Source organism: Paracoccidioides brasiliensis (genome assembly GCF_000150735.1).
Source record: "Paracoccidioides brasiliensis Pb18 unplaced genomic scaffold supercont2.13, whole genome shotgun sequence".
In the NCBI taxonomy this organism is placed as follows: domain Eukaryota; kingdom Fungi; phylum Ascomycota; class Eurotiomycetes; order Onygenales; family Ajellomycetaceae; genus Paracoccidioides; species Paracoccidioides brasiliensis.
The window spans coordinates 294,823-310,460 of NW_011371370.1; the positions used below are offsets into that span (position 1 = coordinate 294,823).

General features: G+C 46.1%; 2 protein-coding genes across 2 annotated transcripts; one reads left to right on the top strand and one right to left on the bottom strand.

The window, feature by feature from the left end:
- Positions 1-5,854, top strand: PADG_07913 (uncharacterized protein; the record flags this gene model as incomplete). The annotated part of the gene is made up of 4 exons (XM_010765031.1): positions 1-113; positions 198-386; positions 474-5,725; positions 5,823-5,854. 4 exons carry the CDS (start codon positions 1-3, stop codon positions 5,852-5,854), a joined length of 5,586 nt encoding a protein of 1,861 aa, XP_010763333.1.
- A 5,756-nt stretch (positions 5,855-11,610) lies between these two features.
- On the bottom strand, positions 11,611-15,027 carry PADG_07915 (uncharacterized protein; the record flags this gene model as incomplete). The annotated part of the gene is made up of 7 exons (XM_010765032.1): positions 11,611-12,426; positions 12,493-12,690; positions 12,757-13,121; positions 13,191-13,518; positions 13,584-14,045; positions 14,102-14,383; positions 14,500-15,027. 7 exons carry the CDS (start codon positions 15,025-15,027, stop codon positions 11,611-11,613), a joined length of 2,979 nt encoding a protein of 992 aa, XP_010763334.1.
- Between the last annotated feature and the right edge of the window lie 611 nt (positions 15,028-15,638).

The following is a 15,638-nucleotide window of genomic DNA, read 5'->3' on the forward strand; positions in this document are numbered from 1 at the left end:
ATGACCCTCAATTCGTTGACGGGGACTATCCCCTCCCATGCTCAGTCCTCGCTGCCTTCGCTTCCTGCCTACCTTCAATCGGACACCCACCTCACGGCTCATCTGGCTAGCAGGTAAGGAGAATACATACATATATTCCTTTTTTTTTTCTTGGATTTTCGTGACAAATTTTAACCCTTTTCTTGCGGCAATTTTAGATTCTATGTGTCTTTACCGACAGCGCGGCTATCTTCTCAAGGGCTGATATGCCTCAACACCTACACAACTTCGACCAGAGGACCAGATGGGCAAAAAGAAGGGAGTGCGATGGGGGAAGCAGATGATTTGGCGAGACGTGCTTGGGCTCGTTTGGGTGGAAGAGGAGAAAACCAGGCCATCATCTTCCTGTGAGTCCTTACTGCGTTGGAATCACTCTGCAAGCATCCTTGGAAAACCACCCCACCCCAGAAATGCTAATTTTACATAAACTTCAGGGGAGAATCGGGATCTGGAAAGACAACCGTTCGCTCCCATCTTCTTTCTTCCTTCCTCGCCTTATCATCGACTCCCCTCTCAGCTAAACTCTCACTGGCTGCATTTGTATTCGACACTTTGACAACCACGAAATCTATCACTACTCCGATTGCCTCAAAAGCTGGCTTGTTTTTCGAGCTTCAATATGATGCTTCGTCGACCATCAATCCAACGTTGATTGGCGGTAAAATTTTGGACTATCGGCTGGAGAGAAGCCGCATTGCATCAGTTCCCACAGGTGAACGTAGTTTCCATGTGCTCTACTACCTCCTCGCCGGAACTACTGCTGCTGAGAAAGCACATCTGGGATTGGACCACTCGATTGATCTCCGCTCCGGCGGATCTGGCAACCGGTCATCCGGCACAATCTCCCATAAGAGATGGCGGTATCTTGGACATCCAACCCAGCTGAAGGTCGGGATCAATGACGCTGAAGGTTTCCAACAATTCAAAAATGCTCTTCGCAAATTGCAGTTCCCTCGAAGTGAAATTGCGGAGATCTGCCAGATTCTTGCTTGTATCCTACACATTGGGCAGTTGGAGTTTACCACCGGTCAAGCAACTCTGACAAGCGCGGAGGAGAGTGGTGGATATTCACACGAGGGTGGTGAGATTGTTACCATAGTGAAGAACAAGGACGTTTTGGGAAACGTGGCGGCATTCCTTGGATTGAGCGTGGCTGAGCTCGAGACAAGCCTGGGTTACAAGACGAAAACTATCCATCGTGAACGTGTCACTGTCATGCTGGACCCCAAAGGCGCGCGGGAAAACGCTGACGACCTTGCTCGAACTCTTTATGCTCTTCTGGTGGCCTTTGTGATGGAGAACATCAATCAGCGCATATGTGCTGCAGAAGATTCAGTTGCCAATACCGTCTCCATCATTGATTTCCCGGGCTTTGCCCAATCAGCTGCCACCGGGTCAACTTTGGATCAACTATTGAATAATGCCGCTACAGAGTCGCTTTACAACTACTGTCTGCAGAGCTTCTTCGACCGCAAAGCAGAATTGCTTGAGACTGAAGAGGTCAGCGTCCCTGCAACTAGCTATTTTGACAACTCGGATGCCGTCAAATGTCTCCTGAAACAGGGCAATGGGCTTCTTGCAATCCTGGATGATCAAACAAGACGGGGACGGACGGATACCCAACTGCTCGAGGCCTTGAGGAAGAGATTTGAAAACAAAAATCCTGCAATTTCTGTCGGGAGTGCCACGGCTACCCTTCCTGGCAGTAATTTCGCTTCAAAAAATCTGGCTGCCACTTTCACAGTGCGGCACTTTGCAGGAGAAGTTGATTATCCTATCCACGGCCTGGTTGAGGAAAATGGTGACATGGTTTCCGGTGATTTAATGAACCTCATCAATTCTACCAGGAGTTCTTTCGTGCGGGAACTATTTGGTCAGGAAGCACTCCAAACCGTCCGCCATCCTCAGGAAAAATCGGCCATCATGCAAGCCCAGGTTATGTCAAAGCCACTTAGAATGCCAAGTATGGCAAGACGCAAAATGGATGGACCTGCCCGACTTAAAGCACTCGCGGCCCAGGAGGAAAATGATGATGACGATATTTCTGGTAGTGGTGGTTCTGCTTCTGGATCTAAAAGGCAGAAGAAAGGAAGCCCCGTATTTGGTCCTAATCAGGGTGCTGCTGCCCAATTCCTCGCATCTTTGAACATCATCAACAAATCCCTGACCGCAACCAACGTCAATCCCTACTTCGTGTTCTGCCTGAAGCCCAACGATCGTCGAATTGCAAATCAATTCGATAGTAAATGCGTACGAACCCAAGTGCAAACATTAGGTATTGCAGAAATCAGTCAACGGCTTCGAAATACAGATTTTACCGTGTTTCTTCCCTTTAGTGAATTCATTGGCTTGTCAGATACAGAATCGGTCATTGTTGGGAGCGATAAGGAAAAATGCCAGTTGGTGGTTGATGAGAGGAGGTGGCCTGCAAATGAAGCTCGGGTTGGAAGCACTGGAGTATTCTTGAGTGAGAGATGCTGGGCAGATATTGCAGGGGTCGGCGAACGAGTTGTCCCTAGCTACAGTGGAGATGGAATGGACGACGGTGGAGATGGAATGCTTGGAGTTGGTACGAAAATGCCATATGGAGACTCGAAAGTTCGTCTCCTTAATTCCCCCGACCTGTCTCCTGGGGCCTTTATATATGGAGATGAAACCAAGCAGGGCTTCTATAGCGCTCGTGAAATCGACTCTCGCTCCGATGCCGGGGCATCCGCCTTCAACTCCGGCGACATGTTCAAGAACTTGGAAACTCGAGAGCAAATGGCTGAGAAGGGGAACGAGAGGAAAATGGAGGAAGTCGACGATGTTGTCGTTTCTGGCAGCCGCAAACGGTGGTTAGCCATCGTTTATATGCTTACTTTCTACATTCCCGATTTTATCATTAGAATCATAGGACGGATGAAGCGGAAAGATGTCCGAGTCGCGTGGCGAGAAAAATTTGCGATTAACCTCATCATTTGGTTCAGCTGTGGGCTCGCCGTCTTCTTCATTGTCGTCTTCCCTCGATTACTTTGCCCGAAACAACACGTCTTTTCACCTAGTGAACTTTCCTCCCACGACGGAAAGGGTAACAATCAAGCCTATATAGCCATTCGGGGTGAGGTGTTCGATCTGGGTGCTTACATACCCTCCCACTATCCGAAAATTGTTCCTCGGGAAGCGTTGAGGAAGTATGCTGGCATGGATGCTACGAAGCTTTTCCCTGTGCAAGTTAGTGAACTTTGCAAGGGCGTTGATGGTAGCATTGATCCTTCCGTCCTCCTTGACTTTACATCTCCCAATAGAACCGGCTCTGTAACTGTTTCGCGAGACAATGACCCGAACGCTCAATACCATGATTTCCGAGCTTTCACCAATGATTCCCGACCACGTTGGTATTCTGATAAAATGAATATGTTGAGGATGAACTACAGGAAAGGATATGTCGGGTACTCTCCAAGATATCTGAAGACCCTCGCTGATAAAGATCAATCCCTTGCGGTCCTTGACGGGTATGTGTATGATTTAACAAACTATATCATTGGAGGCCGTCGAATTAAGGCACCACCTGGTGAGGACCTACCTGAGAATGTCAACGTCAACTTCATGGATCCCTTGGTTGTCGACTTATTTCAACAGAGACCTGGACAGGATATCTCAGAGTTATTCAGACGGCTTCCTCTGGGAGATAATGAAAGCACCATGAGAGCCTGCTTGACCAATTTGTTTCAGGTTGGCAAGCTTGACACTCGAAGCTCAATTCAGTGTCAATTCTCTCAGTATTTTGTTCTCGCCGTATCAATTCTCTTGGTCACAATCATCGGCTTCAAGTTCTTTGCGGCATTGCAATTCGGAAGGAAAAATCTACCGGAAAATCTTGATAAATTCATCATATGTCAAGTGCCGGCGTACACTGAAGATGAAGAGTCTCTGCGTCGAGCTATAGACTCAATGGCTCGAATGAGATATGACGATAAGCGCAAACTTCTGGTTGTTATTTGCGATGGTATGATTATTGGTCAAGGGAATGATCGGCCCACTCCCCGGATTGTCCTGGACATCCTTGGAGTTTCTGATACTGTTGACCCGGAACCTCTGAGCTTTGAAAGCTTGGGAGAAGGTATGAAGCAGCACAATATGGGCAAAGTATACTCTGGATTATATGAAGTCCAAGGCCATATCGTACCCTTCTTGGTCGTCGTCAAGGTGGGTAAACCTTCGGAGGTCTCTCGTCCTGGAAACCGAGGAAAGCGAGATTCGCAAATGCTTCTCATGCGTTTCTTAAACCGGGTTCATTACAATCTTCCCATGAGCCCGCTTGAACTGGAAATACATCATCAGATCCGTAACATCATTGGAGTTAATCCCACATTCTACGAGTTCATACTACAAGTAGACGCAGATACCGTTGTCGCCCAGGACGCTGCAACTCGAATGGTCGCAGCCTTCCTACATGATACGCGCGTTATCGGTCTTTGCGGAGAAACAGGTCTCACCAATGCCAAGTCCTCCATGATAACGATGATTCAGGTTTACGAATACTACATATCTCATAATTTGACCAAAGCGTTCGAGAGTCTCTTCGGGTCCGTGACGTGTTTGCCTGGTTGCTTTACTATGTACCGTATTCGGTCAGTTGACACAGGAAAACCCCTATTCGTTAGCCGAGAGGTCGTGGAAGCTTATTCTGAGATCCGTGTCGACACTCTCCACATGAAAAATCTGCTCCATTTGGGTGAGGATCGTTATCTCACTACACTCCTTTTGAAGCACCACCCGAAGTACAAGACGAAGTACATTTTTAATGCCCATGCCTGGACCATCGCACCTGACAGCTGGGCAGTCTTCATGTCCCAGCGCCGAAGATGGATTAACTCTACTGTACACAATCTTATCGAGCTTATCCCTCTCCAGCAACTATGTGGTTTCTGCTGCTTTAGCATGAGATTCGTCGTTTTCGTTGATCTTTTAAGTACCGTTATCCAGCCAGTGACAGTTGCATATGTCGTATACCTCATCGTTCTCATCGCCGTCAACCCATCCCTCATCCCGATAACCGCATTTATTTTGCTTGGAGCAATCTATGGTCTGCAGGCCGTTATTTTCATCCTTCGACGCAAATGGGAAATGGTTGGCTGGATGATCATTTATATCCTCGCTATGCCAGTCTTCTCAATGGGCCTCCCTCTCTATTCCTTTTGGCACATGGACGATTTTTCATGGGGGAACACCCGTATCGTCACAGGAGAGAAGGGTCGTAAGATCGTTATCTCGGACGAGGGCAAATTTGATCCTGCATCGATCCCGAAGAAGAAGTGGGAGGAATACCAAGTTGAGCTCTGGGAAGCACAAACCCAACAAGACGATCGCTCCGAAGTCTCCGGCGTGTCCTATGGCACCCGATCCTATCACCCAGCCGCATCTGAATACGGTTTCCCGGCCTCGCGACCCGCTTCTCAAATCGAACTTAACCGGTTTGTCACCTCACGCATGTCCTTGGCTCCTTCTGACACGTTGGGCAATGGCCCTGAGATGGAGATGGTGGATCTCATGGGCCTGCCGAGTGATGACTCCCTACTCGCGGAGATCCGTGATATTTTACGTACAGCGGATTTAATGACTGTTACGAAGAAGAGTATCAAGGCTGAGCTGGAACGGAGGTTTAATATTAATCTCGATGCCAAGAGGCAGTATATCAACTCTGGTAAGTTCCTCTATCATTCACCTTCCTTTCTAAACATGAAATGGTTATGTGTTCTACTACATTTCTCTTTCTCTAACCATCTTCGATTTTTCAATAGCAACCGAAGCCGTCCTTTCCGGACAACTGTGAAAAATTTCATCTCTAATCCATCATTCACGGGAGTTTTCTTGTCTTTTTGCTCTTTTTAACATACTGCCTAATCAGATTATGATGTGTCTTCTATGATTTATTTTTCAATACATTTTGAGCGAGTTTCTTGAATTGGTATACTCTTGTTTTTTTATTTCAGTCTCTCTTCTAGACGTTGGAATGTTTTTGTTTTCTCCATCATCTATCACAACTAAACACAGCAGCAATAGGCATATGAAGCTTAGCGCTTAATTCTGTATGCAATTTCCTTTTTTGAGTTTCAAGTTATTTTTGATTTTTAATAATTTTTTCCCCAGTGGAAAAGTGTGGTATGAGGTCGATTTCGATTTATTCCTCTCGTTGCTTTCCCGTCTCAATCCTTGCTTGTTCTTTGAAACGATTGAAAAATGAAAGGAGCTTCTTCTGTTTTCTTGTTTGTTTTATTAATCATTTACCTGCAGGATTTGTCATTTCTAAAATTTCTTTTTCTCGATTTTTGTTCTAGGATTGCTATGGCCGCTTTGGTTCCTCTGATAGTCGGATATATTTTAGCTATTGATAGATTTATTACATTACTGAAAACCACCTATACCTGCTGTAGAATTATCTATGGTGTGTGGGCGCCATTTTCCCCAGCGAACCGGCCCCATCTGCGAAAGAAGTCCTGGCTTAACAGGTGTTTAGCCTTCTGAAAGAATTTACAGAGCCCATTCATTCACAAGGAGGCCAGGTTGACCCGTAGGATCGGATATCGGTCGCTAATGATGTTGACGGATTATTGTTTGCACCTCCAAAGCACGGTTTCATAGTATAGGAACATGATTTCAACTTCTATGTTGGATAGAGTAAAAATGCAGAGAGTATGTGCCGATTAGATTAGTCAGACAGTTGAATTCTATCCTGCTACTAGTTTACAGCGGAAATGAGTCCAGTCTGTCTCGCAAATTTCCACCCCCAAAAGGGATGCAAGGGTGCAGCATAGCTCATAGATTGTTCAAATGCACCTGTATCCCATATACTTCTAGCACACACCTGGACGACGAAGGACAGCTCCATAGATCATTATAAATAAGTCTGTGTCGTTTTTCGGATAAGAGAAAATGCAAGGTAAAAGCCAAATGAAGAACAGGAGCTTACCAAACCGACTTCTACCCAAAGATTAAAATAGTTCCTATGCAACAGGAATCTGAGAACAAGTCTTCATGGCTTTTTGAATTTTTATTTCCCCAAGGGGTAGTTTAATGTCTCACATGCCGCTGAAGCGGAGCCGTATCATGTAATGGATCAAATCGAAAACATTCCACAAAAAAAAAGAAAGAAAGAAAGAAAGAAAGAAAGAAACAACTGTATCGTAAGATGCCTACTTCGAAAAGTCCATGGGTAAATTCGGACCTGAAAGGGAGGGGATGCGGTCCCTTAGAAAGGGCACACCCGTAACGGTGGTAGTTGAATAGTTATAGATTAGCGCGTAAGTTCTGAGTAAGCGCTTTGCACAGGGGATTTTTTATTGGTTGTAAGGTCGCGGCTATTCGTTTAAGCTTAAAACCTTATTTGAATGTTAGAATCTGCTAACTGAATTAGGAAGGCAGAAGGTAGATCTTATTAATTGAGATTATTTAGTTGAGAAGTGCTCAGGCAACCCGTCGGCATTATTATTTCAGGTCCTGGACTTTCAGAGGAAGGGCCCTCTTCGTGATGCCCTCTGAGTTGTTTCAAAATCCATTACACTGTTGTCCTTTGTTCGAAGAATGTTTTCAAAAGCCTTCCGCAGTTTGAGGGCAATGCTATCGAAATTTTCCCCATCAAATCTCAGTTAGGCATCACTGCTTCGAATCAAAGACTTGTCGAATAATACAGTGTGGGAAGCCAATAATATGAATGCTGTGCAATAATGGAGAAATGGTTAACTCCCATATATCCTTGAATAATCATTGTTGTCTCTTGGACCAGTCTCAGGGACATCAGGAATTTAATGTGATACGCTCTCTCGAGAAGAACACTTTGAACAAATCAGGTTGACTTTAATTCAAGCCCAGTTTCAGTCCAGCGAATTCGCGCTGTCGCGTCAGCCAAATTGCACAAGTTGAACTGCTCTTGATGTTTTATTACAGCGAATAGGACAGTCCGCATGAAAGTTTCATCGAGTCAATCGCCCAATTAGCAAAATTTACGGAGCATTTTACTCCCTAAGGAAAGACTCTCAACAACAAAGTTGTTACGAATAAAATACTAGCACAGGAAGAGATTGCTACCTGCGTCTCTGGTTAGTCGCTCCAGCACCGTGCATCATCGTTTGCCGGTAGATTGCAGGGATTGTGTATATGTCTGGGAGTGGATATATATGCATATACCGCAGCCTCCACAAATTCCATATCTGCTTCTTGGCCGTAGTTAGGATCCATAAACTTAGCCACGTGTGACAGGAAATGCAATTCCCCGCTACGTCTCTTGGTTGACAGCGGGTGGCTTAAAATATTGTCCAATCATCTAGAGGCCTCAAGAAAGACATCCCGTAACCGACGCTTTATGTCCGCCTTAAGAGCCCATCTTTGCTCCAAACAATTCATTGTTATGATGAGCATGCTATGGAAGATACAAATCTTCCTCGTCCAGATTACCGAGGAGGCTCGTCTTAAATTGACTTAATTATTTTCATTTGTATATATTTGATAGTGCTGAAATGAGATCGCAGAGGCGGAGGGGCAGGGCCTTCAACAAGTGGAGATTCGACGTAACGATTTGGGCGAATGCAAGCTGATGTGGATCTTCTCCCAACGTCTAGTACGCCTCACGCAGTGACACGGAAGGCCTCTAACTGTTTTTGTTGTTGCTCAGAGCAATTGCACACATCCATGGATCCTTGTGCTTTAGTGCTTTCAATGGCAATGCATAGAGGCAACAGCTAGGAGGGGGAAAAGCGGAGGGAGGGAGAACGGAATGGAGAAATGTGGAGGTTCATTATTAGCTCCACATGTTGTCATCCGTGAATGCAAGAAGGGATCGGACGGTTCAGCTTGGTGCTTCCCGCAGCAGTCGTGATATCGGCTTGATGACATGCTTCTAACCTGTCAGTTGAAATGATGGGCTATTTGAAGAATGCCAACTGTTTTCCCTGGTTCCCCTGTGGATGACGCTGACAGGCCGCCTACTACTCTGTCTACATTTGCTTTCCAGAAGTAAATTTGCCTATGATATGTTATCAGTTGCCATAAACGATCTGGGATCACATTGCTTTATTGTATCCACTGCATCAAACTGACTTTTCAATGCCTCTACAGTCCCCAAAAATAAAGACTTACATTGCGAGAGAAAGTATTTCACCGTTTATACGGTCTTATCCTCCTTGTGGATACGCTAGGGGCGGTTAGAGGCGATCGTCTAAAGGGAGATATAGTATCTGATGAATCTAGCCTTCGCGACACGAAACTGCGACGCGGATCCCTGATATCTCTTCTAGCGACGAAGATACTAGAAAGAAAGTGAATACTACAGCGGAGGCGATAGTTACTAGATAAAATAATTCAGGAGATCAAAACAGATGTCAAGAATGACTTTGACAAGGGCTGGCCCCAGGTATATATATGCATGCAGTTTCGTCGGCAGATATGACATTTGACGCTCGCAGACGCCGGCGCCGCTGCTGTGGCTCGTGTTGGTATACAGGACTTCGAGATTCGCAAGCTATCTGGAGTCATTATCTCTGAGCGATCCTGTCGATGCTATAATAGGTGAGTTCGACCCGAATGCATGAAAGGGATAATTAATCGACAACCAAACCGAACTCAGAACAGAACAAGAACTTAACTTTATATCAAAAATACCTCATTTTCAACAACCAGTGAAGAACCAACCCCCCGACAAACAAACCGTACCAAAATTTGCATCCGCAGCAGGCAGCCCAGTTCCAATCCCAGTTCCAGTTCCAATCCCACGACAACAACGCTATTAGCCCTTCTCTTCACCGGCATCTACACCCCTATAAAGCCGCCCATCGGCCCATTCGGCCCACACCCACACCCACACCCACACCCACACCCATCTATGCCGATGCCGATGCCGATGCTGATCTTCATTCCCCATCCCCAACCCAATTAATTCCCCACAATAGCAGTGGCAACAGCGCTGCGACAGTATTCCAAGAAAGCAACACCATCCACGAAAGTAACAACCAACAGCAACAGGCCTCATAAGTCGCCCTCGAACTCTCCCGCGCGCGAAGGGGAAGAGACGCAAGTGGCGAGGGCCACCGAGCCAGCAGTAGATTTCTTCCCACGTCATTGAAGCGGAAACGGTTGGTATGAAGAAGATGGTGGCGATTCCACTTACGAACCTTAGAGCCAATTTTAAGCATGTTTTTTTTTTTTTGTGTGTTTTTAATCCAAGGGCCTAGGGTTATGGATATGGATGGTAATTATGCATGGAGTACGAATTTCCTTTTCTGAGCTGAGGGCTTGAGACCTCTGCGCCTCTATTTTAATTTTAATTTTTTTCCTTTCTCGTGAATGCCAGGGCTAAGTTAGTTAACGACACACTATTTATAAATGTATTTAATAAATGACGAGTTTTCAACTTTCAAAAGGCTATGTAGCTGCCTCACTATACTCACCCAAAGTTTCTCACCATCAGATATCTCGAGAAGGGATTTCAAGAAGAAATCTTTAAAAAACTCTTTCCACTCTGCTGAAATCCCAGCCGGAATGTGTCAATCTCTGCATGAAGAAACCCCGAGGGAATTGTACGTGTTCACAGATTTACATCGGTCAGACAAACTCGGAAACGTTTTCAAAAATAAACGAAAAATAAATTTTACATATTCAAATAATATATCTCTTTTAAATTATTTTTTAAGCGATGCTTTTCAACTCGGTATTTCCCCCGCCCTTGGTGAATCCCCGGGAACTGTATGGAGGGAGTGAGGGCCTTCAAATAAGCAGAGAGCATAAGAAACAGTTTTAATTTTTTAAAAGGGAGCAAATATTCCAAAAAAAAAAAAATTTCGTAGAGGAAAACCAAAAAAACAAGGGAGGATGAAGGATGGTTCAGGTTCGGGTTGCCTTGGTTCTTTTCTTCCAACTTCGTTAGGTAGGAGAGAGGAGAGAGCGTTAAGTAGGTTAGTAGGGAGGCATCAATTCAATTCAATTCAATCAAATACGTCAAAACCAGTTCAACCCAAGTCCCAAGTCGGAATCAAAAAGGGAGAAAATGGACAAGAGTTAGTTATGATAAAAAAAATAGCGACGACAATAGAGAGAGAACGAGGAAAAGAGGTATCAACCCAATTCACACAAAAGAACGCCGAATAACTTTTGGTAGGTGTAACAAGCGACGAGAAAACAAAAAGAGACATAAAAATAGTTAAAAGGACTTGGACAGCGCTCTCCCTCCCATCCAGGGTATATATGGTTTAAAATAGGCACAGTGGTTAAGGGAGAAAAAAGGATGAATGCAAGACACGAAGACAAGAATAGGTAAAAAAAAAAGGGAAAATAAAAAAGAAAAGGAATCGAAAACAAGGGATAGGACAATGACGAGAAAACGAAGCCGTTATAATAAGCTTTTTAACTCATTTGGTATCATAAACGATTGCAGGAGACAGGTATGTTGAGAGGGGTATATTGCAAAGTTGACTTTGAATGTATAGTAGGCTGATGTAAGGAACGGCGGTGAATGAAATGTGTACGATATCGAATATAAATGGTGTGTGGAGTTTTCGCTTTACTTGTTCAGGTGGTGCTTATCGAGTTCCGGCTCCGACGTCAACGTGGTGGCCCAATGGGGGCCGGGTATCCAGAGGTAGAATTGGAGGTACTAGGACGGCCACTGTCAAACGAAGCGCGGAGGTCATGTTTAGGCGTCATGTCTCTGGGTGTAGAACCGAAGGGAAATTTGTTGTCGAAACGCGAGGCCCAGCCATTGGTGTTGAGGACGTCCTCTTCGGGTAGGTTCACGCCGGAATCATTCCATGGGTTACGATAGCCGCTGTCACGGGATTCCATGGAGACCAGGGAGGCTTTAGACGCGTTGCTCGAGGCATGCTTGAAGAAAGAGCCGGGAGATCCGGATTGGTTTTTGCGTCCGATGAAGGAAGAGAAGGAGGAGATGCTGCCTGGTTTGCGGAGACGTTCGAAAATAGAGCCACGGTCGCTTGTGTCATCTGAGAAATTGTGGCGAGTTGGGGAGTCAGTTACGATTGGTGCTGGGGCGTGTTGGAGCAATTTAGAATCGAAAAAGGGCAATGACTCTTCGAACGAGTCTGATTTTGGGCGGGGGATGGCTCCCTTGACGGTAGTGGCGTCGAGGCCATGCGACACTAGCCGCGAAATGAGGAAATCAATCGCATCCTTGAGTCCACCAGCGTTGTTTCGTGTGTACCCGAGGATAATTCGGTCCTCTGGGGGAGGCTCGTTCTCGGAGGAGACAGGGGTTTCTGCACTCATGTCGGCAACTGCATCGACTTCGTATTGTTCCTTGAGTTTAGCCCGAAGGTCGTTGCAGAACTCGGGAGACTTGAAGAAGTCGCGAAGATCTGCGGAACTCTGAAATGAAAGCTCGTGGCTCTCAGGAACCATACGCTACAGACAAATTAGACTCAGCAGTCTGGTCAAACACCAAAAAACATGGAATCACGTCAGACTTACCAAGAATGAATCAACCGCCTGAGGAACTTGATATTCGGGTCCGGAGATGGTAACAAAATCACTAGCCAGTTCAGTGCTTGGGAAGTCAATTTTGCAATTCCATTTCTTCTCAAGTTCTTCAATCTCAGACATGCGGGCAAGGAGTTCACGATGGTATAGACGGTTGATGACGACAGTTTCAGAAACAAATTCCGCATCCTGGAAAGATTTGTTAGCGGGATACCAAAAACAACGGTACAAATATGAAATATCTCTCGAACTTACGACTTTCTCCACCATATCCATGATCTCCTGCTTTACCAGTTCAAGATTCTGAGCATTCCGAGCAGGAGTACGACAGATGACATTGTCAACTTTAACGTCATCGTCATCCTTGCCAACTCCTCCGCGGTCCATTGCGTTTGAAAACTTGACGAAGACGGAATATTTCTTCATGATGCGTTGGATATGTTGCCCACCAATACCGATGATTCGCTTGTGGTACTGGTCAGGAACATGGAATGATATGGACGCAGGCATTTCTTGTTCGACCAGGTCGAGCCCGTTCCTAGTTGCATCATACTGTGTTCCGCAAACATCGATGTAGAAATTATACTCATTGAAGCCATCGAAAATGATTTGGACATTGCCTATCATACACTATGTAAGCATTCCTGCTCTCGTAGGAAGCACAACAAAGGAAAGCCTGGGAAACTCACTTTGACCCATGATCTTATTGATCTTGCCATTCTTCTTGCCACTCACAAATTCCTTATGCTCGTTCGCCAGCTCTATCTTAACACGCATCTGATAAGGTGTACGTTTCACGAAAGGAATCTGCTGAATCACCATCATAGCCGCTTTGACAGAATCATCGGAGCCATTAATGGTGAAAGTCAGCTTGTCGAAGCTGACTTCAGCGCCCGAGTTGGTGCAGATATCGGAAAGCATCGTTCTAACATCAGCTGGGGACGGGCCACGCATGGAACCCGCTTGGGTAGGGTCGGGCAGTATGAGCCACCAGGAAGCGCTGTAGAATTGGCCAGCCTAAGAGGGAAATGGTCAGCATACGTGATTACTGCACTCATACTTGCAGGAAGAGTGAAGCATACCAATGCCATGATCTCCCTCACGGTTCGTTCAATATGAAGAACTTCCGTTCCTTGAACACGAACCATACCATGCTGACTGCCCAATGATGGGAAAAGGACATACGTGCCATTAGCTTCCATGACTTTGCGAACCTTGTCCAGACGATCCAGAAGAATATTATCGATTTTACTCGAGGACAGTTTAACGTTCTTCATAAAAATCTTCACTCCCGTGACCAGGTCGTGCAATTTTTTCTTAGCCTGACCAATTTGTTCTTGAGATTCGCCAGTAATATAAACCTCGTCTTCGCTTCTGCGGTTACCACCGGGAGGTGTATAGCCAAAAACTCGCGGGAATGGCGGTGGAAAATATATGGCCGTATTCGTTTGCGCCTCGATGAGCTTGATATTCTTGCGGGTACGGCCACAAACGAGGGTATGCATGGATAGCTCAAGCTTCATAGCGTCTACTCGGCGTTTTAACTGCGATATAGCATTAGTAATGGAAAAGCGAAAACGTTGCACTCCAATATGCCTACTATTTGGTCAATCATGATCAAAACTCTAGTTTTGGCATGTTCTGTACTCTCAACATCGCTATAGATTGCAACGCGGAACCGGTGATCCAGCCCGCTTTCAGTGGAGTGTCCGTATGAAGACACAACAGCGCTGTCGGCATCGATAATTTTAGGGCTCAAAAGAAAAATATCTGCTCCGGTATATCTAGCCAAAGTGTCGAGGTGTTCGAGTACACTCGATCGGATTCCGTTTGTATTCGAATCCATAACTAGGTTGACATCTATATCCACGGTCGCGCACGTCTTCAATCGCAGTCAGTAACTACTGGGTTTCTACACAAGGACGGAGATGATGACGGGATTGAAAATTTGATTTCAAGAAGGGTTCTCTATGAATATTAAATTTGCTGGACACGTACCAGAGCGATTGGAGTCTCCTTCAAAATGTTCTGCCGTACTTGTTGAACAGTCTCGCCGTCACCGGAAATGCATACATTGGTAACCAGTCCCTGCGGACGACGTTGTAACGATGCGACAGCCTTGGGCTCTGAAGATGTGACGGTGGCTTCAATTCTGCCATGACTGGAGTCGCTGACACTGCGACATAGCTTTCTCAAAGCATCCAGATTGCTCACGTGGACCGGAAGTTTGTGGATCGGCGTGCCTTCGGGGGTTTCTTCAGGAAAAGTCCACCGCTGGAAAGCACCCGGACTTGAGTGTAGGATATCTTCAGGATTTGGGCCAGCTAGGGTCGAGGAGAAAGGGACGTTGAAGGAGAGGGTGACGGTGGTATCGACACCCGGCGGCACTGTGACTGGAGGAGGGCCATGGGGCCGTCGAAGAGCCTGGTTGGACATGTCCTGATGGGGACGGGACATGCCAAAGGCTGGAGTCATCCTCTCCCATCCATGACGAGCTTGACCGGTGAAATTGGTGATCTTGTGCATGGCGATCGTATGGTCAGATCTGTCCCCTCAGACGAATCCTGAGGGAAAACAGATGGCGGACAGAACAGAGATGTAAAAAGAAAAGGGTTGGGCGAGTAGAAGAGAAGTCGTAATCGATGAACGAGAAGAGAATTTATCTTTGCTGAACCCTGGAGTTAATGTCGGGAGAGGTTGGGAGGATGGCAAGGGTACAAATAAAATCGGATGGACTCACGATGGGACGAGGACAGTGGAAAAGGAAGTGGGAGAGAAAGAGCATCCACTGTTGTCAGTGCAACTACACTCGAAGTTGGCGGTGGAGACAGAGACAGCCAGCTGTGTGTCTGGGTATCCGGTGTTTCGGGCTAGGGTGGGTTTTGACTTGAGCCTGTGCGAGAAGTGTGCGAGACGAGGGGCTAGGCTCAAGGGGGGACGACAATTGCCAATTATGAGAGGCTGTCAGCAGTGCTTGAGAAGTGGTCCTTTTTCTTGAGTGTGTGAGTGTGTGTGTGTAGGTTTGTGAGTGTGGGTGTGGGTGTGTGTGTGTGTGTATGTGTGTGTGGGTGTGGGTGTGTGTGTGTATGTGTGGGTGTGTGTGTGTATGTGTGTGTGTATGTGTGTGTGTGTGTGTG